Source organism: Argentina silus, assembly GCF_951799395.1.
Source record: "Argentina silus genome assembly, chromosome: 3".
NCBI classification, from domain to species: Eukaryota; Metazoa; Chordata; class Actinopteri; order Argentiniformes; family Argentinidae; genus Argentina; species Argentina silus.
This window is the reverse complement of record NC_139657.1, coordinates 14,060,567-14,085,587: the sequence shown is the minus strand read 5'-3', so window position 1 is coordinate 14,085,587 and position 25,021 is coordinate 14,060,567. Positions and strand designations below refer to the sequence as shown.

The following is a 25,021-nucleotide window of genomic DNA, read 5'->3' as shown; positions in this document are numbered from 1 at the left end:
CAAATGTTTTCTACCTCAACCCGCAAGTTCACCTGACCAGGGCACAAAAGGAAACGCCAATAACACTTGATAACAAATGCAAACAAGCACAAAATAATGTCAAGCAATAATGACAAGAAATAGACGTGTACATACATATTGTTTTAAGCCTTGTAAAGTCAGAGTACAGCCAGCTCTTTCACAATGACCATTTCCTACCAGAAGGAACTGAGCATTACTATTGAGTCAGACCACACCTCACCAGTTGCCTATTCAGCAGAATGCATTTGTCTAATATAATGAATCTCGTGAAACTGAAGCATGTTTAAAGTATATCAGTCCTCTACTTGGTATTGCTAAGTCACTGCGTGGAGACCTTGGCTCCTTCTTCCCCAGTTGCCAGGAAGATAATTTTCCCGCTGGAAGCCACAGTCCCTCTGGTAGTCTTCCTCTTGGCTGCAGCATCATCTCTCCCTAGAACACAATCATACACACACTCAGTACTGTACATAGACAAGACCCTAAACTATTGTACAGAGTATGAAATGTAACCCACTGTTCCTATTGCTGTTGCATTGCGGTTCACATGAGCCTTCGTCAGGGCTGCACACGGCTGTACTACAGTGGATGAACACCTGGCCAGAACAAAACAAAACTGTTAGTATGGTAATCAGTAACATTACTGGCTTTGTTCAACTGCAGAGTTAGACTGCACTCATTACCATCTCCTTCGTGGGATTCAGAGTGGAATCCACAAAGGTGAACATCTGGAATTTGAAACGCCTGTAGTGGGATGGGTAGGTGAGCTCGGGGGAGGGCCTCACAGGGATCAAGGTGGAGAGGTAATGGTCATTCTTGTCGGGACACCTGGAGAGCGAACATGCCAGAGTCAGGATGATCGGAGCCCAGAGCCAACAAGAACAGCACCTGGTTAACTTGGTAGCGGTAAGGAGAGAGACGAATACAAACTGCACATTTCAAGAAAAATCTCTGGACTCTTTAGTCTAAAAATACATCTGATTTTCCCAGCTACATGGTGCAAAAAGTGAGAGAGTAGAGTGGCAAGGTTATACCCATCAACCAGGAGGTCCCACTGGGGCAGGTTGTGAGGGTTGGGGGAGTTAGTGGTCCAGCAGCGGCCCAGAGTCAGGACAATGTTGGGATCAGTCCTGTCCAAGATGTTAACCTCAACATAGACAGTCTCCCGCAGGACCTTGGTGACAGGGTATTCTGCCTCCGTGTAGTAAGAGCTGTAGGCCACATCATCTGTGGTAGTGAAGAATCTGGTTCATATTATTTCGCATTATGAAATGAGAAACATCCAAATGAGAAGTGCTTACCATCAGCACATCCCTTTGTGAGGCATTCGCCATTGGCCAGTCTGAGTGCCACTCGGAGGGGTCCAGAAGCAATAAATGGAGGGGGGGGATCCAATCCCAATAGCTGAATAACAACTGACTCAACAGAAATGCCAAGATACCTACACTGGAAGAGCACTCTGAAAAGGAAGCAGGATAGTTAGATATTTCAGAATTTCAATTTTCAGAATCTGAAGTTGGACTTCAAAGCAGGCCATTCTAGACAAAAAATCACCTACTCATAGTGGCTGTCCCTTGTGATCATGGCACGGGGTCCAAATGCCACTTCATATGTGGAGATCATCCTGTTCTGATAGACAATGGTGCCAGATTCCTCCTGCAAGAAGCAACATGTCTTACATTGTACAAATATAGAAAGAGGTCCTTGCACCAAAGCCCGGGGTGTGCACGTATCACATTCCTACAATTGATGAGAATTGATTGCATGGCCAAATAAACAGTCTTCGTCTCCTTCTTCTTCTTCTTCTACATGTCCCACCACTATTTAGAGGCCGTTCCAGTCAGGGTTGGGGTCAATTAGATTTCAATTCAGCCTATTCGGGAAGTGATTTGAATTTACAACTACTACAAAAAAAGGAAAATCTTCTGATATTCAGTTTCTTGAGAAATCATTGAAAATAAATTCCTTTTTTGTGAACATTGAATTGTAATGTCAATCTTCTTCCTGAATTGACTGAATTGAAATCCAGATGACCCCAACCCTAATTTCAGCATACTCAAATTAAACCAAACACATGTCCTACTGTAATGAGGGTGCCACAGGCAGTGACAGGGAACTGGTAGATGGCAAACTGTGAGTTGCTAGCAATAGGGTTGCAGGGGGCATCGTTTCCTCCCAGCATAATGATTGACTCCAGGTCCAGGTTGGGCAGGGTAGCATCTCTGGCTGTCACCACTATAAATTGAGCATCCTTGGTACATTGGACAGTCACTGGTGAAAAAAGAGGTATACATTGAAAGAAAGGACTATCATAAATACTGACTATACGGAACCAATGTTACCTGGTCAAACACTCACCTGCCCTTCCATAATAGCATTGCCGTCCATCAAAACAGCAATTTAATTCTCTACAATTTTCTGCAGTAATGCTGGTCGGTCCACACGCCACCTTTATCCGGTCCTCAACAGAACATGTTATGTCTGTGGTTTGGGGAGACACTTCGGGCGTGAATCTGGCTTTATTTGCTCTTTGAGGCTGTGGTTTCTGGGGTTGTCCACCACTCCAAGACAAACATCCAAGTAGGGCTAATGCCACGAAACAGGTGGCACTCCAATTCATCACCATGGCTTCACGACAGGAGGTAACTGGAAGAATCCACAAAGTCCACTCTGCTGCTTGTTGCCACTTTTATACATGGTTAAACTGTTGAAAACCCCGCCTCCTTAGTTAAACACTGATTTCCATCCAACCCTCATGCATACTTCAGTTACCCAGAACCCCCAGGGGTGTGTTCAGAGTTTGTAATGTTCTCAAATGTTTTAAGCATTTTCAATTGAACAAGTAGGTTCAATGTTTTGGTAACTTATATCAAGAGCATTTTTGTTGGTGTGACAAGGGTACAGAAAACAGTTGTCCTATCACATAGGCCCATTTATTGGGGGTGGTTGATGGTATGACATTTAAACATTTATTGACAAATGCAATGTTTCGGTCACAAAGACATTTGAAATGCCTTGACAAAGGTCTTTGTGACCAAAATGTTTATTTGATAACAAATATTTATTTTGGAAGTGCTCATACAATACGCAGGACTCCAGTGAACTAGTTTTGAACGATTTCATTTCTCATTCACACCTGCTGCTCTTGATGTTACCAAGCTTTACGTTACATTTATATTTTTGACATTTAGCAGACGCTTTTATCCAAAGCAACTTACAACAAGTACATTTGTCTAAAGTAAGTGAATCATCTATCCATCATCACAAGCAAAAATCTATGCTAGGACCAGGTGCCATTGGCAGTCAGAATGCTTTATTATTAACAGTACAGGAACTGTACAGAGGGGTAGTGGGGGGTGAAGAGGTCTTTAGGAGGGACAGTCAAGATGTAGCCTGAAGAGATGGGTCTTCAGCTGCTACCGGGAACCAGAGAAGGGTGTGGAGGGGGGGGTTGACATGGGAGAATTTGAGGAGCTTGAACACTAGATGGGCAGCAGCATTCTGGATGAGCCGCAGATGTTTGATGGCGGAGGCGGGGAGCCCGGCCAAGAATGCGTTGCAGTAGTCAAGGTGGGAGATAACAAGTGCCTGGACCAAGAGTTGTGCTGCTTCTCTCGTGAGGAGTGGACGTATCCTTCGGATGTTGTAGAGGAAGAATCTACAGGAGCGTGCTGTTGCTGTAATGTTCACCACACAGGACAAGTGGTTGTCAAGGATCACCCCAAGATTCTTGTGCTGTCTGGGAGGAGGTCACAGTAGAGTTCTCGACTGTGATGGAGGAGTCTTGGAGAGGGCAGGCTTTCCCAGGGAGGAAGAGCAGCTCAGTCCTGTTAAGGTTGAGCTTGAGGTGGTGGGCTGACATCCAAGCAGAAATGTCTTTAAGACACGCAGAGACATGTGTCGCCACCTGTGTGTCAGAGGGGAGGAAAGAGAGAACGAGTTGAGTGTAGTCAACGTAGCAGTGGTAGGAGAAACCATGTGAAGAAGCTCTAACATTTCTCACTAACAAGAAAAACAGAGATGAAAATATAAGCCTATTTCTATCCTTTAAGTTTTAGGGTATGGTTCTCAAGGTATGAAACAAGAAAGACACTTTCACTTTCAATCAGTTTACAACTGCTTCCATTTTATGGACTTATTCCAAGCGTGTATGGCAATGGTGAGCAAAGACCACAGGACTTTAACCTTTACTAACAGATCTATATAAACCACTTGAGCAATTGATATTTGCTGTTAAATGTTAAACCTCAAACCTCTAAAGACATCCCGAAGAGAATTAATGAATTGGCAGACAACAACTACACTGTGTTTAATCTGATGGTCATGTGGCTTCCAGGACTCAAGGTGCTAGTCCAACCACAAAAACAACAAACAAAAGCCTGCCCACAACAAGTATCACCAACTGTCACTGAGAGCTTCCTCTCTTTGCCTGACACACACACATCACATCTCACCCCTGTCTACAGTCTTGATACACCTGTTTCATCTGACCGAGAATGTAAATGCCAATTCATTATGCAGAAAGCCTGAGACCAAATGCTTGTACAACTATAAACTCTATTGGATAGCGGGATGGGAGAACTGGATAGGATGAAGGAAGTTTATTTCATAATGACTGGTGCAACATAGCGCAGTGAAATGCAGAATCACTACACTTCCCATAATTCCAAGTTGCCTAATCTGCGCTCGCAGAAACTCTCGAGTCGCACGACGACGAGAGATGAGCAGGGAGCGCGTGATGGCAACGAATGGGACTCAATACTAACCGAGACCGAGATGGCTCTCTCTAGCTCACACATGTCCACGGATACAGAAAGCCGGAGACGGAGATCTTCCGCCGACAGTCAAGGTGAGGCAACGAAATAGAGGTCGATATGTGTTCTTAAGAGATTACGCGGTGTTATTCGATGCAAAACTTTTTATGTCGCACTTTCTATACTTAAGTGTAAATGTTGTAAAGATGTATCTCTTATCCGCCCTTCTGACAAACAGTAACGGTTTAATAATATCGCCCCATGGAGTGAACCTTCCCGAAAATCAAAATAAACCTGTGACGTGTCATACGGAATCCCATCCTATTGGTTACGATAAAAGCTTCCGTCATCCTGCTTAGAGACACCTGTTTACACCCTTAAAAAGTATTGATTATGGAATAAAGGGAGCCGAATAAAGGGATCTCAATAGGCTAGTATAGTGTTTTCCTCTTCTGGTTTCCTTACCTATTTTGTATTCGTGTGAAAGAGCCAGATGACAGTAACTCCCTTCAAGGCATTTGCCATATTTATTTTATTTTTTGTGTGTTTTCCAATTAGTGGAAAAGAGGCTGATGCACCCTCAATCTCACCACATTGCTTCCTGTTTTATGGTTAAAATCAGTCAGCAAATTAGGAAAGAGGCTGCAATGTAACATACTCTGCTTTGTTGCAGGATTTGTGTGTTGGCCTAGTTACAGAATCACAGTCAATGTCAACCGAGTCCCTTTTTCCTCAGCATTTCACAGCCATAGCAGCTGTGACAGGTTTACTGCAGGATTCAATGGATCACTCAATCCGGATCCCCTTCCACTAGGGGGCAACCTAGATCCAGACTCATGTGCTCCCATGCAATGTAGGCCACCTATGTGTTCCAGACAAGCTTGTCAATCATTGCAGTAGCATCTGTCTCTGTGTGTCAGGGGACATGTATACTACTAGCCTTATGTACCAGGCTCTATTGTAAGAGAGACGTAGGCCGACTACACTCTCCGGATTCTGGTGAACCAGAATATGTTAACCCTTATGTATGGAACTGACCTTTGTGTACCATATGAATCTGCCTAAAACCAGAGCTGGGTTATTCCAAAATCAACAGACAAAGAGGATTTTGACACCCACCATCTCAGATGTTCTGGAATGGTTTCTGTAGTTAGAATTCCACAAAATGAAAATTGCCAATTTGGGAACAATCAATTTGCTTATTTCTCAGGGATGAAACTATATTGGGGTGCTCAGTGGCGTAGCACACTAAGGCACATACCATATCATCGCAAGGTCCCTGGTTCGATTCCGGCCATCGACATATCCTGCATGTCATCCCTCCTCTCTCACCCATCCTTCCTGTCAATCTCTACTATCTCTATCCCAATAAAGCAGAAATGTCCTAAAAATATATTTAAAAAAGAAGAAAACACATGAAACTATATTTCTACAAAATAATGATGCAGGAATACTTATCTTACCTGATTCTAACTACAGAAACCATTTCATAACAATCTGAGATGGAGGGTGTCATGGCTTGCTGATTTGACATGGAATGACCCAGCAGTTAGCAGTAGCCTTGAGGGGTTTTCTGCACAGGTGCTGACTGTATATGTTTAGCAAGAGTCAACATTGGATAAAGCAAAGCCTCTTATCTGTGTTCATGGTAACAAGGATAGTTCTTAATGTACCATTTACATGACCTTTGTGGTTGGGGAGAAAAAAGAATACAGAGAGCAGTTCTGTATAATTCCCCCTTTTACTCACCAGTCATGCATCTGTTGTTTCCAGAAAGTTTTTTTTAGTGAACAAGCCCAGCTTTTGTCTGTCTATTGCAGTCTTTGGGATTGGTCAGTAATTAGGTACAGCAGCTCCTGTTATATCCAGTACAGAGCAGTGGAGGACATAGACTTGTGAGTGGCACGAGCCTGTAATTACTGGACTTGAGTCACATTCCTCTCCTAGACATGCAGTCCAGAGACATTGTCTCTGATGTACTGTATGGTGTTTGTCTAGTTGCACTTCACTAGAACAATATATGCCAGACCAAGCCTATATCCTTGTCCTGATTGTCTTGTGGCCTATTGTTCTTAGTTTTTCTTTAGATAAAGAAAGAAAGCCAGTGGTTTGTGTTATATGCTTTTATTAACCTGTACCACAACTACAGTGCCCTCCATAAGTATTGGAAAGAGGAAGCATTTAGTCTTCTTTTAGCTCTATACTCCAATAGTTTGGATTTGAAATCAAACAAAAATGGGGTCAAAGTAGAGACTGTCAGGTTTAATTCAATGTTTGTTTGTTTTCTCAGATTGGGTTCACCATTTAAACATAGTCCCCCTATTCAGGGCTCCAAAAGTATTAGGAAATATAATACCCAAATAAAGTATTCATGTTTAGTATTTGGTTAACAATTAATAATCCTTTGCATGCAATAACTGCCTGCAGTCTGCGACCCATTGACCCTACCAGACACTGGGTATATTCTCTGGTGATGCCCTGCCAGGTCTGTACTGCAGCCATCTTCAGTTGTTGTTTGTTTTGAGGTCTTTTTGCCTAAAATCTTATCATCAGGAAATGAAATGCATGTTCAAAGAGATTTAAATCTGAAGATTGACTTGGCCAAACTCCCTAGTTGCTATGGCAGTATGTTTGGAGTCATTGTCTTACTGTATGATGAAGCACCATCCAATGTGGAGGCAATTGCTTGTACTCAAGCAGAGAAGATGTTTCTGTAACAGGAGTAACATCATCAATTAAGTCAAGTTAGCCAGTTCTTGTGGCAGCTATGCATGCCAAAAACCATAGCACCCCCTCCACCATGTTTCACAGATGAGGTGGTATGCTGTAAATCTTGGGCTGAACCTTTTTTCTCCAAACTTTCCTCTTGCAATCACTCTGGTACATAATATTTGTCTTATCTGTCCACAAGACTGTTTTCCAGACCTCTGCAGGCTTTTTAGGTGACCATCTTTTTTGAAGATAACTAGTGGTTTGCACCTTGCAGTGAAGCCTCTGTAGTTTGGCTGGTGACGTATTCTGCAGTAGTCTCTGACACATTCACGCATACCTCCTGGAGAGGGTTCCTGATCTGTGGGACAGTTTTTTCTTAATGATGGTGAGCATTCTTCAGTCATCCACTGTAGAAGTTTTCCTTGGCCTACCAGCCTGTTTGCGATTGCTAAGCTCACCAGTGTGTTCTTTGTTTTTTAATGCTGTTACAAACTGTTGATTTTGGTGAGTCTAAGGTTTTGGCTATGTTTCTGATATATTTTTCTGATATTTCTACCTCATAATGTCTTCTTTGACTTTCATTGATATCTCTTTGGTCCTCATGTTGACAGACACCAATAGCAGATTCCAAAGGGAAATGCAAAGTCTAGAATCAATACTAGAGATTGACAGCTTTGTTATTCCTACACAAATGATGTGACGGAACACACCTGACTAACCAGAACACTCGTCAAGCCAATTTTCCAAAATAATATTGAAATAGTGGCACTATGTATACAAAGGTTGTAATTTCGAAATGGTGGAATCAATCTGAAAAAAGAAAACATTGAATTAAAGCTGAGAACCTCTACTTTAACCTCACAGTTTGATTTCAAATTGAAACTGTTGATGTATAGAGCTAGCTAGAAGAACACACAATGCTTCTTCTTTCCAATACTTATAGAGGGCACTGTATATTTATGTTGTGTTACTACAGTACTGTAGTGTACAACATGTATTTTGTTAAATGCCTCCCCCCCCCTTTACACCCCCCAATGCAGATCACCTGTGGGACCGGGATCCCAGGGGGGGTCACCTCCATGGGCCACTATGTGACCGGCTGTGTGTGCCCGGCCTGCAATCCAATTTGGTGGACACTCGCACCCCTTCACCCTGCCCCTCCCTGCGCACAGGACCCTATACGCCCAAATGTCCATCCATACAGAGACGTGGGTATTGGGCCCTGTTCCATTTCAATTCCTTATACCTGCTCCTAGTTCAAGATTACTCGTAATGGACCGAGGTAGAAAATACCGCTTGACCTGTGTCGATGTGTTACTCTCCCCTCTCAGGACAAAGCCCTCACAGTGAAGACATATGGCAGGAGGGCACCAACAAAACCACCATAAGGGCAGAAAATGAAGTGGAAGCCAACAAACTAGTCAACAACTACATGGTATGTGAGGAAGTCCTGAATGGGTTAAATAAATAAATAAAAGTTAAATACTGTATGTACTCTGTTCAGCCCATTATGACATTTTCTCAATCCCACTGTGTGTGTGTGTGTGTGTGTGTGTGTGTGTGTGTGTGTGTGTGTGTGTGTGTGTGTGTGTGTGTGTGTGTGTGTGTGTGTGTGTATTTGGTCTCAGTTTGGCTTCAGGAAGTGGAAGAGTCATGTGACTGAGCGTCCTTTTGAAGACAGATCGGACGTTGTGAAGGAGCTCTACTCCGAGCTCAACGTCATCAAACCACACACAGGTGTTTTGAGTGAATGTGTGAGTGCTAGTGCGTACAGGTGGAGTGATGTTCAAAGGCATGGATGTGTAGGTTACCTTTGAGAGCTGTGACCCTCAGTATGAGTGAATCATGGCTCATATGGGACTTCATTACATCATTACTATTTTGTCCTCACCCCCCCCTGCCCCTCTCTCTCTCTCTCTCTCTCTCTCTCTCTCTCTCTCTCTCTTGTCAGGTCGCCTGATCACATGTGGGAATATTGTGTATGTGTTTTTATTTGGCTGGTGGGTGTCTCTGGTGTACCTTCTGGTCAGCATTCTGATGTTCATCACCATTGTTGGAGTGCCGTACGGTATGAACCACTTTAAGATTCCTAAAATGTTGCCTTTTGGTGCATTCATGACCAACTCGGAAACTCATACTTGATGATTTGAGGTCGGAAACTCCAAACAACATGAACGCTCGCATGTGATGGCTAATGTTCAAGTTTGCAACTCACCAGAAGGCATTATTGTGCACGAAAACAAACTTGTGTGTATTCAACAGCTTATAATTATAATTATATTAATATTGTTGTTATATTTCCACTTCACATTAGCGGGAGCTTCTGAAAATTCTGCCATGAGCGTGGTTACTTTCTTGTTGACATAACGTCAGAGAACTACAACTCTGAGCTTGAGGATGATACCTGCGTTTCCCAATTAGTAATTACGAGTTGGAGGGCCGTTCAAATTGATTTTTCCTACTCTGAGGTTGTATTTCCAAGTTTCTGACTTGTCATGAACACACCATTTGTACCCTATAATGCGCTGGGTCATGTGATGTCAATTACTTAAAATTAAATGAACCAATGAAATCCTTTTACTCTCCTCATCAAAGTGATTCCTGTACTGTATTTGGTTGACAATTAGTATGATAATTGTCATGACAAAAATATGATAATTCTGGAACTGATCATTACTCTCTTCCTCTCTCTTTTTAAGGGAAGCTCTGCTTCAGGTTGTCATGGTACTTCCTGTGGCCATTCGGGAGGTCCATACAGGAGGTACAGTAGTGTTGTGTTGAGTCTAAGCTGCCCTAAAGTTCCTCACTCACAGATATGCATCACAATAGAACTTGTCTGTAGGCTCTCATTTCCCCTGCCTCTCAGTGTCTGGTGGCTATAGAAAGCAGAAGCCTTTGTTTCCTCTCCCAACCACATGCCATTCACCATCACCAGACTAGATCTACTCTTTCTGTTCTGTTTTGTTTTGTTTAGTTTGAAGACAAGCATCTTCAACAACCAGGAACTAAGGGTTATGTTTGGGTCAGGCTAAATTATTTCTCTGTCCCGCCTCCAGATGGGAGGTGCGGTGAGGAGGTGCTGTGGGAGGTTCCCCCACTGTGAGGCCATCCCAGAGGAGGTGGAGGACAACAAGGAGGCCTCGGCCATCCTGCTGCCCTCGCCCACAGAGGGGCTGATAGTACCAGAGCTGCCACTGGGGCCTCCACACAAGCCCTACTGGGTAAGAGTTTCCACCACTAACACAGGGACCCTGAGACTAACCTGGATAGATGAAGGTTAGATGGAAATCGAACATACTGTAAGTTATCTCTGATATGTCCTGTGTGGGATGTAGCATCGTGTGAGCACGTATGTGTGGCTACTGCTGGGGTATCCTCTCCTGGCCGTGGTCCACTCCCTGGTCTGCCTGCTGTCCTGGCTGCTGGTCTTCACCATCCCTGTGGCCAAGATGAACGCCCGCACCCTGAGCTCCATCCTTCTCATGCCCCCTGAGGACATCTCTGTCTCCACAGGCACACAGAGGAAGGTAAGACATCTGGACCTGGGTGTACAGGCCTTTGTTTCAGTCCAATACCTAATGCCTTGGGTTTCCTACTCTTCAACCGATGAGGTTTTAAGTTGGTTAGTCTTGTCAGCCAACCAACTCGTCTTTCTATGTCTCTCCTTTCTGTCCAGCCTCAAGGTTGTGAGACTCGGGCGTTCCTGTGCTGTTACCATGCTGTGAACTGGTATTACTACAAATACACCGTGGATGGGATCAACGTGTTTGCTGTCAGTATCCTTTAACCAGAGGCCTTTAACTGGCTCAGTATTCACTTGCATTCGACACAGTGTTCGCAAAGTTGTTACTGTTGTAACTGTTGTGTCTAACCAAGTAAACACCTTTGCATCATAAAACACTGCAAGGTGGAACACTGTATTGCTTATACACATCTCTGGTCCCTTTTATATCTACAAACACTGGGGTTAGAGGTTGTTTTCCAACAAGGCATTAGTTTATGCAGTAGTTTATGCAGGGTTTACTTTCTTAACTCCCCTTCAGACCTTCTCCCTTTGGTTATAGTTGCCCTGGTAATCGGTTACATAGACAAAGACAACCAGTTTGCCAGTTCTGAGGTTAAGTTTGCCACAGCAGTCATCTCCATCATCCCTCTCTCCTACTATATCGGCATGGGCATCGCCAGGTGATTGCACTCACTGTCGCTCATATGGCTACAATACAGTATATACACACACACACACACACACACACACACACACACACACACACACGTACACAAACAATACAGATTCACATAAACATACTGTATATGAGGAATACTGTTCTGAAGAAGTGTCTTGCATTTGAAGCCAGATACAATTAATTGGTGACAACCATATACACAGAAAAGAGCCATAATGTCTCTCCTCTCTGCAGTATCTCTGCTCAGAGTAACTTTGCTGTGGGAGCTGTGGTGAACGCGACCTTCGGCTCCATCACAGAGATGACCTTCTACATCACTGCCCTGCTTAGGGGTCACCGAGCAGAAAACGGCTGTCTGCAGGAGATCGTCAAAGCAGCACTGACCGGCACACTGCTCGGCTGCATCCTCTTCATCCCTGTGAGTCTCTCACACACACACACACACACACACACACACACACACACACACACACACACACACACACACTCACTCATGTGTTGACACATAATTAACACAAACACATGGCACATAAAGAGAAACCTAGTTAGTGATCAATGGTCTTCCTCTCTGTCTCTCAGGGGATCTGTATGATCATCGGAGGGCTGAAGCACAGCGAGCAGAGGTTTAACAGTCGCTCCACGGGGGTCAGCTCTTCCCTGCTCTTCATCTCTGTGGGAGGTGAGATCCCAAAACCGAAACACAACCCTCACCACAAACCCCAACACCAATCATGATATGGTCATAATGTTTGTCTTCAGGACATGACAGTATAATGATTTTTATAGAATATTAACTTATGTTATCATCTAGCTGCAGATTTATAAGATAATAAATCCCAAAAGGTTTTTGCTGGTTGATCCTCACTCCACCCTCTCTCTACAGGTGTGTTTGCCCCCACACTGTTCTCTAAGGCTTATGGGAACCTGGTGTGTGAGGGCTGCACCAACTCCACCGGGGGAAATACCACCAGTAACGCCAGCGGACCTTTCGTCTGCCGAAACTGCCACTATGACCTGGTCAGTGACATGTGACCTAGAAACACTCTGTGACCTAGAAACACTTTTTCACTCTGTAACATTCTTTAAAACAGCACAGGGAAGGCTTTCTCACATTGTTACACACTTTTGTATCGTTCAATATAAAATGTATGTTTCACTTCAATGTATGTTTCTATGTCTTTCCAACAGAGTGAGAACAACTACACTCTTTTCCACAGCCATATTGAGTAAGTTTAAGAGTTGAAAGTGGTTGTCAATTATATAATTATGTAATTTCAGCCACAGAGTTTATGTAATATGATTTTAAATTACAGCTATAATAGGGGATGCATCTGTGTCCTGAAATTAATCTGTGAATCTGTGTGCGCTTGTGTGCAATCTCAGGCCATTGGTGTATACGGTGTCTGTCCTCCTGCCTGTGGCTTACATAATCGGCCTCATCTTCACACTGAAGACACACTCGCACATATATGACATCCAGGTCGGCGAGGGACAGGGTAAGGGGGAAATATACATACACACACACACACACACACACACACACACACACACACACATAGAATATACAGAAAAAATACAGAAAACAAAGACAGGTAAGAGTGGTTTTGTTTTTCAGATAGGGTAGTTCAATATTTGACAACTTATAGTCAGATGGTTTCTTACCTTGAAAGTAGTCAGGAGAAACTGGAATGCATGGTTCAACATTTGCGGCCAAATCACCTTGAGTAAATCACCAAGTAACTTCCAACCAAGTCAGAGAGTTAATTTTGATCCCCAATCACACCCATAGTTTTTGTTAGAGGTGGCTAAGGTGAGATGAAGTTAGTAGTGGTTATTTAAACTAATCGGAATCAGGATTACAGTTTCTCCTGGCCCATAGACTATTTTCAAGGTAAGGAACCATCTATAAACTGACTATAAATTGTAAAATATTGAACGATCCCTTTAAACACCTTCAACCCTCCCATTTCTTCCTTTGTACAGAATGTGACTATTGAAAGCAATGTTCACTTCAATGCTCACCACAGAATTTGTGTACTCAACAATGTCTCAGTTATGTCACAATGTAGTTACACTATCATCTGTCCCTGCAGTAGCGGGCCACCATGGTGCAGTGGTGCACTGGTCACGGTGGAGAGCTCTGGTCATCCTCATCATGGCAACGTTGCTGATGTCTGCCTGTGCTGACCTCACTACTGAACACATCCAGCCCATACTGAACCAGCCCAATATCTCTCAGGTACACACACACACACACACACACACACACACACACACACACACATAAACCATCCTAATACAGGATGGACTTGGTCTTAGTCTTATGGTTTTTCTCTCTCTTTACCACCAGTACTTCATTGGAGTGACTGTTCTGGCCATGGTGCCTGAGATCCCAGAGATAGTCAATGGCATCCAGTTTGCCCTTCAGAACAATATCAGTTTGAGGTACGTCCTTATTATTTTGAACCCTTCTTCATAAGGGTTACATAACAGTGTCATAATGACATGACAGATGTGTTTCATATGTATGATGTCTGCTTATGGCAACTCATAACAAATTAATGATGCTGTCATTAGGATAACTTGTTGACTAGTGGTAAAACAGTTTGTGAAGGAGATGAAGAAGGGCTGAAGGGAGGAATACAACCTTTCTGGAGTAAATAACTGTCTCTCTTTCTCTCCTGTTGTCCTCTCTCCTCTCAGTCTGGAGGTGGGAACCTGCATCGCTGTACAGGTCTGCATGCTCCAGATCCCTCTGCTCGTCTTATTCAACATTTTCCACGTAAGACCCTACAGTCACCTCTACCTGTCACTACTGTACACTACACTTCTACACTACACCTCTACCTGTCACTACTGTACACTACACTTCTACACTACACCTCTACCTGTCACTACTGTACACTACACTTCTACACTACACCTGTCACTACACCACACCTCCACCTTTCACCACTTCAACAACATAGCAACATCAGTCGGTCCAAATCATTGGTGGCCAATCCTGGTCCACCATTTGTGCAGGCTTTCGTTCCAGCAAAGCTTCAACAATTGATTGGTCAATCTGGTTGAAGATATGAGTTCATGATATGAATCAGATGTGTCGCAACAAAGGTTTGCACACACTGTGGCCACCCAGGACAAGCCAGCCCTGATCTATATCTCTAACGGTAATATTGCTGCTTAGTTCCTACAGATGAAGCCATTTCCTGTCTTTGTGTTGCGACAGGATGTGGGCTTTGTGCTCATATTCAGTGACTTGCACCTGTGGGCCAGTATCTTCAGTGTGATCCTCGTCAACTACATCTTCATGGACGGCAAGTCTGACTACCTCCAGGGTAAGTGGGACACATTGAATGCCTGTACATATTATCCATAATAGAGTCATGTACAGTTTATTTCTTATTTGTAGATTGTTTATGATCTGATTGTGATAGACTGCCCTCTAGTGGAGATTGGAGAAGGTATTGTCCAGAGAATAGTGAGAAACCTGCTCTACATTTACATTTATGGCATTTAACAGACGCCTTTATCCAAAGCGACTTACAACAAATACATTTGTTGTAAGTAAGTGAATCATCTATCCATCAGTCACCATAAGATAAAGTAATCAATGCTCAGACCTTCTTGCTGTGTGTGTGTGTGTGTGTGTGTGTGTGTGTGTGTGTGTGTGTGTTAATTGTGCTCTTGTTTCCCTTTCCCTTCAGGCACTGCTCTTGTGATAGTCTACCTCATCCTTCTGGCTCTGTACTTCTTCGCCCCGTCACCTGCTGGCTGCTAAGAAGACATAGTCTACATGTGTTTTTGAGAACCTGCCTGTTACAAGCAGACTGAGCTGCATTCAAGGTCATACCTTTTTGTACATTATCATTTTGGACTTGTGCATATCAGACTCCTTTATGTGGCATTCAAGATCATACCTTTTCAACATTTAGAATCATTTTGGACTTGATCTCATTTGCAGTCTTAATTAACATACTTTACATTTTGAGGCATATATTTATTTTCTATATATGTTTTTAGGGCATTTCTGCTTTTATTGGGATAGACAGTAGAGATTGACAGGAAGGATGGGTGAGAGAGAGGAGGAATGACATGCAAGATATGTCGAGGGTCGAAATTGATCCAGGAACCTTGTGATTATATGGTATGCGCATTAGTGTGCTACGCCACTAAGCGCCCACGATTTTACCTTTTTAAACTTTTGTTATTATAACTCCAGCTGATACGATATGTACTGTATTCACTCTGTTGCACTGTATCACTAGTCACTTCTGTGAGTGTTGTTCTTAAGCAACCATGTTATCGTGATGTGTTCAACCCATTGATAATATATAAATAACATTTAAACCATAACTGAGAATTAATTAAATTCGAGTGTTGATAATGGACACAGTTGGTTTGAGGTTTATGCGCAAAGACTAATTAGGTTTGTATTCTTATATTTTGAACTCATTGTTTGTGAAAAGCACTGGGGTGTCCACACCTTTGTGTTTGCTCTGACTGTAATGAAGATATTTTTGTAGGTGTTTAATAGAAATTAACCTTATTTTGTCAAAGAAATTGTGAATACTTAATCAAGATGTTGGTCCTTTTAAAACATTTGAAGCAATAAATCTTATTGTTTAATATGTGTGGTGTGTTCACTGGTCACTGAAGGGACATTTCCTTTGTATGGCATCTAGAGTCACTAACTGGACAATATAGTGTTTCTGAAGGGGTACGAATCAGCGGACTCATTGTTAGAACCTTTTACCCACCAACCGTAAGCATGACATTCATCCACGTTTTAATTATTTCCTACATTTACACTCAACTTCTCCCAATTCCTTTTTCGCAATTCATTTGTTTAAATGTTAATTAACCCTCCATATACATACACATTTCTAGTTCTACTGATCCTACAGCAAGTGCCCTCATTTCCAAGTAAAATAATGCACCTGCCAAACCAGAAGGTAAAAAAAACAAAACAGTACATTTTATTGATTTGAAATTACAAAATGTCATGAACAGTCATGATTGCCTTTAAATGTGCAGACAGGGTCAGGGTTGTGGACAATATAGTGTGTATAGTGACATCATGCACACCTGGTTGACATGCAAACAAGTCCTGAAAGCCATAACTTCCATAATATCCAAAAACATGATGCACAATAACAGACATAAAATGGTTGATGCAGAGTTTTGCTCTCATATGTTTAAGGCAACACATTTTTGCAGAAATCAATGGAAAGACAGAAGTAGAGACAAGGTGCTGTGTCCAAAGTCTGTCTCTTACACTTCTAATTAGTCTGAAAGGTTGTGAGCAATATGGTGGAACCTGCACCAGGAGTGTCTAGGGGTTTATATGGGACCTGGCTAACATACAGGTGAAGCGGTACAGGTACTGGGCATTCCATCAGTCAGAGAACATCAATAACTTCTCAAGCTCTAGATTCAACAACCAACAAAAATGAAAAAAATATTTCTCATTGGTAATATCACCAAAGCCTTTTCGGTTTATTTTTATCTTAAAATGGCATGACACTGGCAAAACATTTTTAAAAGCAACAGGTTTAAAAAAAAAAAAAGAAAATCAAATAATAATTAAAAAAAGAAAAGAAAAGAAAAAAAATCAGCACCCAAATAGAATAATCTGAATATCTGCACAAATTAATCAGAATAAATAAATAACAAATCTTCTGTCCAACAAAAAGACAATCACTTTTCTGTTGCCAAGGTCAGAAGTCATGACAGGTCAAGACTTCACTGTGAGCAGTAGCACTTTAGACACCAACCAGAGAGGGATGTGGTGGACAGAATGGTGTGACCGAGGGTCAGTAAACAGGATTTATGATTAAATAATAAGCGTACCGACACAAAGTAGATGGCTCATCTTTGCAAAGCATTGGTAACATAACATGTGAAGAGGTGAAGAGGTTACACCAGACTTCCATTTCTATATTCTCACTGACTAAAAATGCAAGTTAAAAAAAGTGTACTACATGGTACCAAACTGACAACTTTCTGGTAAAGAAAATGATTTGTAGAAGTAATACAACAATTTCCATGACAAATTGAAAATGATCTGAAAAGGCACTGAATGAAATTAATGGCCTGCTGTTGGTTGCACTGTGGGAGCTACAGCTTCACGACGTTCTCAGTGACCAATCATGCTTCTGTAAGACAAGTAAGTCACATACACAGAGAGGCACAGGAGAATTCACAGTGATGTCGTAGAGGGCTCAAGCTCAGGAGCAGAGTAGGGAGGAGCTATTTCCCTAGTCTGGGATCAGTGTCTAGAGGTAGAGTAGCCCTGATATGGCTTGCCTCCACTACCAAAACGATCAGTCTCCATAGTGCAGGCTAGCCATATCAGGGCTAAAGATAGAGGCTAGAAACTGATTACAGACTGGCTGATGAAGTTCAATTAGAGCTGTGTTCATAAGGGTTCAAACAGGAGAAAATGATTGCCAAAGGAAGAGGTGCTACCACAATGTATTCAGTAGGAACACTGATTTAACTATAAAACCCATCATTGAACTCAAGGTTTTTTTGTTGAAACATTAAACTATTCCCTTTTGACAGTGTGTGTGTGTGTGTGTGTGTGTGTGTGTGTGTGTGTGTATTTCCATGTTGATGTCTCTACAGTATATAGAGTGTGATTAGGCAAAGTAGACTACATGAGTAAATTACTATAGAGGATTGAAACTGTACTAAAGAGAGTGGGGTGTGATAAGTGTCTTAAGATGCATGCAAACAAAACAAAACTAAACATTTAAAAACAGCATTCAGTGATGAATCCCAGAATCAAGCCAAACCCATCCTTACATACGACCACGTCCCAGGGAGCGTAAGCACACGCATACAAACATGAAAAAAAGACAATTAAATTCAAAAGTGCACACATTAAAATAAATCTGAAAGGTAAAAAGGCATCAAACATTTTGGTTCTCAAGGATGATTAGTTCACATCCATTCGGTTCCCTCAGTCTGTCCTCAGAGCTTCCAACATTGTCCATTGGTCCATCAGTCAGTCTGTCTACTCACTGGTGGCCAGGGGTCAGTGCTCTTCCATGCACGACTGTTCATCACTGACCTCTGACCCTTGTGTGACCCAGCGATGTCTACTTGAGGCGCTGGATGAGTGTGTTTGTGAGGCCCAGGCCGAGCAGCTGAAGAGGGGTAAGCTGGGCCAGTCGAGGGAAGGCTTTGAGCAGCCTCTCCCAGCTCAGCTCCAGCAGGCTAGGGACCACCAACCACACCTTGTACAGGGAGCCAGTCCTCCTGTTCTCAGCCATGTTCACTACCCCACCGTGCACATACATACAGCCAGCCTACGGGGGAGCCAGAACAAGTTAGTGGTCATGTTTTACAGTTTGTCTGATGCAATACATGTACAGTGCTTGTGTGGGTATGCCAGAGAGCAAATGTGTGTGTTTAGATAAACTTCACAGAACTGTGTGACTGCAGCTGTGGAAGTACTCAGGTGTGGGGGTGGGTGTGTGCGCGCGCAAGCACGTGTGTGTGTTCTGTACTAACCGGAGTAACAGCAGCACAGTGGAAGTATGCTGGCTCAGGCATGATAGTGGGCAGTTTGGTCCATTGGAAAGTCTGCAGGTTAATTTTCCACAGGTCAGCCAAGATCAGCTCCCCGTTATAACCACCACATATAAACACCTCTGGGCGGAGACAGACAGACAGACAGACAGACAGACAGACAGACAGACAGAGATGGAGCGAAAGCAAGAGAAAGGAGAGATTAACCATGCACCATTTCACTGCCTGGTCGCAGAGATGCTCTAAAGTGAGCGGGCAGACTAAATGTAGAATCATGTCTTACCCTGCCTGACCTGCACACAGCTGTGACATCGTCGTGCAGCAGGGTACCCTGACAACGAGAACAAGACACACATTACACACACACACACACACATTACACACACACACACACACACACACACACACACACACACACACACACACACACACACCTTGCCTTTCATCAAGAGAGGGAGGGATACCATCTCATGTCTATCATCCCCCTGGTATGTTTTAGGAAGTGGCACGTTAGCAAGACACAATGTAACATTTTTACACCATAACAGGAAAGCACCATCCTATTTTTGGACAACAAACCTATTTTTTCATGAGGTTTCGTGACAATCTCCTCCCAATAGTTGGTCTCCAAGTTGTAGGCATGTATCTGAAGAGAGTCATAATGTAAATGCAATGGATTCAGTTACAAAATTCCAAAGCTTGTGAGAGAACATATTTATTGTTTGACCAGGCTTGCCTATGCATCACCAATTGTCATGTAATTTAAGTGTCTGATTTAAACAGGCAGTTCTGTACACTTCTGAGACACAGAGAATCATCTCTGCAGGCTTGCGTTCACCGCTCCTGTACCTTGTCTAGGGGATATGACGTCCAGGATGTCCCTCCTCCTAAGATGTATATTCTCTGTTCATCATGGGCCAGCTCATGTCTGTACCTGAGGGGCAAAAACAACAACATTAAAAAGGTATGCGTTTACAAAACAGTTGGGGCGCTGCGAGGGGTGGGGACCATACTGACCTCTCCTCGGGCAGGTCTGTGGGGGGGTTGTTGGGCTTGAGGTGGGTCCACTCCCTGGTTGTCAGGTCCAGCCTGTGCAGGTCTGTGCTATAAACGTAGCCTGTCGTCCCCCCAAACACATACAGGTAGCCGTTTATGATGGCCATAGCCTGGAGGTGGATGGGGGGGGGGGGGGGGGTAGTGAGAGTAGGAGAGAAGAGGTAGAGAGAGAGATTCATTGATTCCCTTTCAATAGCAGTCATGCAGTACTGAACTGTAGGTTTCTTAGGTTTGGCTAAATGAGGGCTCTTTACCTGCCCATAGATTCTGTTGGGCTTCTTCCCTCTGCAGTTGAGCAGGTTCCAACGTTTATACTGACTATTGCAGACATGGACGTCATTCCCGTTGTTTTCTCCAAATGGAATCCCAGTGCCACCAAAAACCAGCAGATTGTTGCCGTGTAAGACGGCTGGAAGAAACAGGGAAAAAAACCCACTATTAAACGGAGACTTCTAGCAATTTTACATCAGAGTACGTTCAGATTACATTATAAATAAATTATAAATCCAACAACAATGCAAGGACAGACACAGAACAACGGAACTATACTATAGTGCCATGTTGTGATGCCCCATGGTATCTACTTACAACAGCATGAATGGATGCATGCATGGCTCAACCTCCATTACAGCCACTGGACAGCTGTAATGGCAGACGGGTGGACGAATCAAATCAAAACAGGCAGGACTTGTAGTTTAGACCCTTACCTGACATGGAGGCCAGCTCCGTGGGCATGTACCCCTCTGTGCGCACCTGCTGCCAGGTAGCTGTGGCAAAGTGAAACTTCCACAGCTCTCTAAACAGAGGATAGTCTTCGTTCTCAGAGCCGCCTGCCTCGTCAAAGTCTGGGTTATAACCTCCAAACACATACAGGTTGGCACTATCAGCCACACAACGGTGCCCGCTGCGGGCCGGGGGCGCACAGTGACCTGCGGAGGGGAACAGAAGGGTTCACAGTCCGAGGGGTTTGTTCAGGAGGTTGCAGCATAATGATTACAGCAATTACAATTCAGTCAGTTAGTAGTGTAGCACCTTCAATAAATGTCACAGAATGTTCTAGAAAAGATTCTGTGTGGAACAAATTTTACATGTGCAAAGCTCTCAAACTTGCACAGCACTGAAAGGATCCCTGGGCTACATTTCATTCCAGATAGTTGTTCCTGCTCTTCTGCCCTCATTATAAGCAATAGCTCCCTCCTAGTTTCAGTCAAGAATCTGAAATACAGAGCCATAGAACAGCAGATCTGATCAGAACAATATTCCATATAAAAGGTCCATGGAAGTAATCCAGCCGGTTTCTACCTGAAGACATTATCCCTTAAGTAACTCTATAATATGCACCACAGATTACCAACAACATGACTGTGCATGTCTGACAGCTTTCATAAGGATGTAAACATAATAGTGCTGATAATGATATGCAAAAGAATCAACAGAGTGCTTGCACAAATTAACCAGAAAACAGCAACCCCTTGATTAATGCACCCACTCTGTGGCCAGTGTAAGGTTTAATCATTAATCTACTGTTTATGTCCCAGTATCTTATTTCCATGTTTTGGTAACATATCAACTGTAGATGTGGAACTGCCAGCACATAGTTCGAGTTCACTGTGTGTAATGATTAACTGTTTAAGTTTGCGCCCATCTGAGAGTCATATCACTATGAACCTACTGTATATGAACATCAGAAGCCAACACCAGATAATAGCTATTGATCCCATAGCCAAACATTGACAAGACAAGAGAGATGCTGTTGGTGCAATAACAGATCAAACAGTAAATTGATCAACTTCAGTAGAGGGGTGGGGTGCTACTGTGCATGATCTAGTGGAGGCTGGTGGAGGTAGTATTCCTCATTCCATCCATTACAATGAGCCCGTCCTCCAATTTCTACCTCCACCAGCCTCACCTGGATCTATAATACCCTGCTCACTATCACAACAACATTAAAGAATACCACTGTAACCCACCTTCTCTAAGAAACCTGTTAGGGATCCGGAGGTTGGGGCATGACGGGGAGAAGATCCGCCGAGCTTGAAGCCATCGCACTCTCTTCTTAGAGCCTGTCAGTCACCACATTAATACATTGTGTTAAACACCAACACACACACCATTCTGTGTTTACTGTACACTTGGGGTCTAGGCCTACATGCAGACAGTCAAGCCCCAAATATCTGCTTTTGGGAAATTCCACGGTAACAGAATGACCCTGGGTCTAAATCTTTCACTTTCAAACATATGACAAACAAAATCCGAGAGCAAAGTTTACTATACAACAACAAAAAAATAAAAATACACACATTTACTTTAAGAACTGTGCAGCTTCAAAGTTCGGTAACGGAATGACTATCTCCCTGGGTTTTTCAAGTAACCACGTTTCCCCAAAACTCTTAAATATCTGCTCCAAATTAAGATTCAAATATGTCTGCAGAAAGAGTAGATGTTAGCTATCATGATACATTGAGTTGGAAAATATCTCTTTTGGCTGTAGAGCTACAGTAAGTGAAGTGGACTTTCATTTTGTTTTTTACTGGTAACAGAATGACTGAATGTTGCCCCTACAGAAATGCATAATTTCTGTATTTGAATGTCATTCTCGACATGATGATGTAGCTAGAGGGAAACAAAGGTAGACATATACAATAGACACTCATTAAGGTAAACATTTATTATTTTATCAACATATATAAAACATTAAAAAGGGAAATTGATTAAAAACTCAAAATATAATCTTCCTTTTACTTTTCATATAATGTGTTTAAAAATCACTGACACCTGTGGTTCAGTGTCTTATACCAAAAGAAAAAAAGCCTACACTTTTGGCAGCAAAAAAAACTATTTTGAAAGAAGTAGGCCTGTGTCATGTGTAGACACAGACACCGAATCTGCTCCTAGTTTGCCTAAGAGAAAGCCTCTGCAAAATGAAAATGTTCTTTATTGTCTGTGTGAGAAGGACCCTTAGAATCTGTCTTAGGGACACCACACTATATTTGTCAGTGGGCTCTTTCATGATGAAGATAAATCCCTTGATGTCATTTTTGTAGAAGTTTGCAACATTCTCGGTGGAAGTTACTTGTGCTCCATATTTGTGTGATTTGCTGGCTTTGCTTTCTCCACTGGCTGTCCCTGTGGAAGAACCGTTTTGGAACCTTTTTAAAGTTCCATGTAGAACCCTTTTGGGTTCCTTAAAGAGTTCTCCCACAGGGACGGTAACAACCTGTACAAGAAGTGAATGTAGCCAATTGAATATCAGTCATTCTGTTACCAATTTGGTTTTATTCACTTGTTAATTCATCAACTAAATTGATATCAGTAAAAACAAACAACGTATTTGGAAGGTCTACCTATACTTCTCACTTTTGTTAACCTTCATTATCCTTATTGGTACACTTGTGGGTTTTTGGCAACTGAATGACCCGGAGACAAGGCAATGATTCTTAATCTTACAGGAGCTAAACCATTTTTAGTTTACCAGGGTCTATAGTTTTAATTATTATTGAGGTTTGATGTTTTTCTAAACACCTTTAAAGACTTTTTCTGGTAGAGTGTTTTCCATACGTTTGATCAGAGATCAAAGTCTTTGCATAGCCCTATTTTAGTCACTGAATATGGTTGAGAAATGTATTTCTGACTTAATTTCCCCAAAAATATACGCTCTTGGCTTTCTACCCAATTTGATATGCATGATGAATTTCACATGAATGCCCAAAAAGATCAAACTGAGCTGCAGCACTGCCTGAAACCAAAACCGCACATTTCCTGCAAGTCGAGTGAAGTCATATTTATTTAATAGCGCATTTCACAAGTCTCAACACACTTTAAAAAGGTAAAAGGAAAACAAGGAACAAAACAACCCAGTCAGTGTAAGAAAAAACACAGTACAACATAGTCTCAGATGAAGCATGGTTAGACAACAAACTGTACTGCTCATGACCAGAATTGTTAACAGGATATTGCTAAATTAATCTAAATGGCATTGGACTATACTGTGGAAAAATAATGGTTGTATACTAGTTAAGAAGGCTATGGGAAAATGGCTAGGATGACATATCAGTACGCATGAACTGTTAGCTAGCCAAGGCGCCTGCAACAACAAATTAGTATTAGCTGGCTTCCGTAGCCATCTCTGATTTAACAACGTTAGCTGCCAATGTTTTACCCCTAAAAATAGAAAACAGAGCTGAAGTTTATCGTGCAATGTAAACATTCGAAGAGCTTGCAGCCTCCCTTTACAAATCATTTGCAAGTGTGTAAATGTTATTGAATAATAGCATATCTGGCTAGCCACTACAGTTGTGTTTACAAACCTGAATCTCTGATGGGAGGCCTCCCCGACAGTTTCTCGAATTTGTTGAGCTGATTCAAGCCGCAACTACTTTCAGCATCTTCCGCGGAGGACATTTTGAAATGGAAGGAACAGTAAATTTAATTAAATTAAACGAGTTAATTCAGTTGAAATATTGTGGCATCGAACTTCCCTGCAAGGGACCAAAACAACAAACTACACATGCATCCACGTCAACTTGAAGCGTCGTTTACGCCAGCTGAAATGCTTCGACCAATCAGCGAAATGGGGGTGCGTTCAAGAGTTAACATACTCTGGAACCTTGGTGTGGTATGGTTGCAAACAAACCAAGCACAGTCTATGGAGGTATTTGTCAGTCATAAAAGAGGACAACAGACAATTGAAGAGTTAACCTTGATTTATAACTCAACTGATGGCTCAAAGTCATTAGACTGTATTGTATTTGCATATTG

At 42.5% G+C, this 25,021-nt stretch overlaps 3 protein-coding genes across 3 annotated transcripts; 1 reads left to right on the top strand and 2 right to left on the bottom strand.

Moving 5' to 3' along the window:
- Positions 1-340: 340 nt before the first annotated feature.
- LOC310802167 (zona pellucida sperm-binding protein 4-like) lies at positions 341-2,388 on the bottom strand (the record flags this gene model as incomplete). The annotated part of the gene is made up of 8 exons (XM_083666459.1): positions 341-453; positions 566-614; positions 702-846; positions 1,053-1,245; positions 1,320-1,477; positions 1,577-1,674; positions 2,102-2,269; positions 2,377-2,388. The coding sequence occupies 8 exons, from the start codon at positions 2,386-2,388 to the stop codon at positions 341-343; spliced, it is 936 nt and encodes a 311-aa protein (XP_083522585.1).
- Positions 2,389-4,793: 2,405 nt separating this feature from the next.
- On the top strand, positions 4,794-16,291 carry LOC310801686 (uncharacterized protein). Its single transcript, XM_083665765.1, has 20 exons — positions 4,794-4,867; positions 8,525-8,692; positions 8,816-8,919; positions 9,113-9,221; positions 9,436-9,552; positions 10,184-10,245; positions 10,541-10,705; positions 10,820-11,011; positions 11,161-11,260; positions 11,528-11,669; positions 11,903-12,086; positions 12,248-12,347; positions 12,552-12,685; positions 12,857-12,894; positions 13,052-13,164; positions 13,762-13,907; positions 14,019-14,113; positions 14,372-14,450; positions 14,898-15,006; positions 15,376-16,291. The coding sequence occupies exons 1-20, from the start codon at positions 4,795-4,797 to the stop codon at positions 15,447-15,449; spliced, it is 2,304 nt and encodes a 767-aa protein (XP_083521891.1). The 5' UTR covers position 4,794; the 3' UTR covers positions 15,450-16,291.
- A 333-nt stretch (positions 16,292-16,624) lies between these two features.
- Positions 16,625-24,679, bottom strand: LOC310802758 (kelch domain-containing protein 10-like). Its single transcript, XM_083667301.1, has 10 exons — positions 24,571-24,679; positions 22,234-22,326; positions 20,971-21,192; positions 20,518-20,672; positions 20,225-20,373; positions 20,057-20,141; positions 19,787-19,853; positions 19,491-19,538; positions 19,190-19,329; positions 16,625-18,984 (listed from the first exon to the last, which is right to left on the bottom strand). The coding sequence occupies exons 1-10, from the start codon at positions 24,662-24,664 to the stop codon at positions 18,775-18,777; spliced, it is 1,263 nt and encodes a 420-aa protein (XP_083523427.1). The 5' UTR covers positions 24,665-24,679; the 3' UTR covers positions 16,625-18,774.
- Between the last annotated feature and the right edge of the window lie 342 nt (positions 24,680-25,021).

Bases quoted from the DNA above. Each gene is read 5' to 3' on its own strand.
- LOC310801686 (XM_083665765.1), top strand. From the start codon at position 4,795: ATGGCTCTCTCTAGCTCACACATGTCCACGGATACAGAAAGCCGGAGA. The intron at 8,693-8,815 runs GTGGGTATTGGG...CTCCCCTCTCAG, and splicing joins ATGTCCATCCATACAGAGAC to GACAAAGCCCTCACAGTGAA. The intron at 13,165-13,761 runs GTAAGGGGGAAA...CTGTCCCTGCAG, and splicing joins CCAGGTCGGCGAGGGACAGG to TAGCGGGCCACCATGGTGCA.
- LOC310802758 (XM_083667301.1), bottom strand. From the start codon at position 24,664: ATGTCCTCCGCGGAAGATGCTGAAAGTAGTTGCGGCTTGAATCAGCTC. The intron at 20,374-20,517 runs GTAAAGAGCCCT...ATCCACCTCCAG, and splicing joins CCAACAGAATCTATGGGCAG to GCTATGGCCATCATAAACGG. The intron at 19,539-19,786 runs GTTTGTTGTCCA...TCTCGTTGTCAG, and splicing joins GAAACCTCATGAAAAAATAG to GGTACCCTGCTGCACGACGA.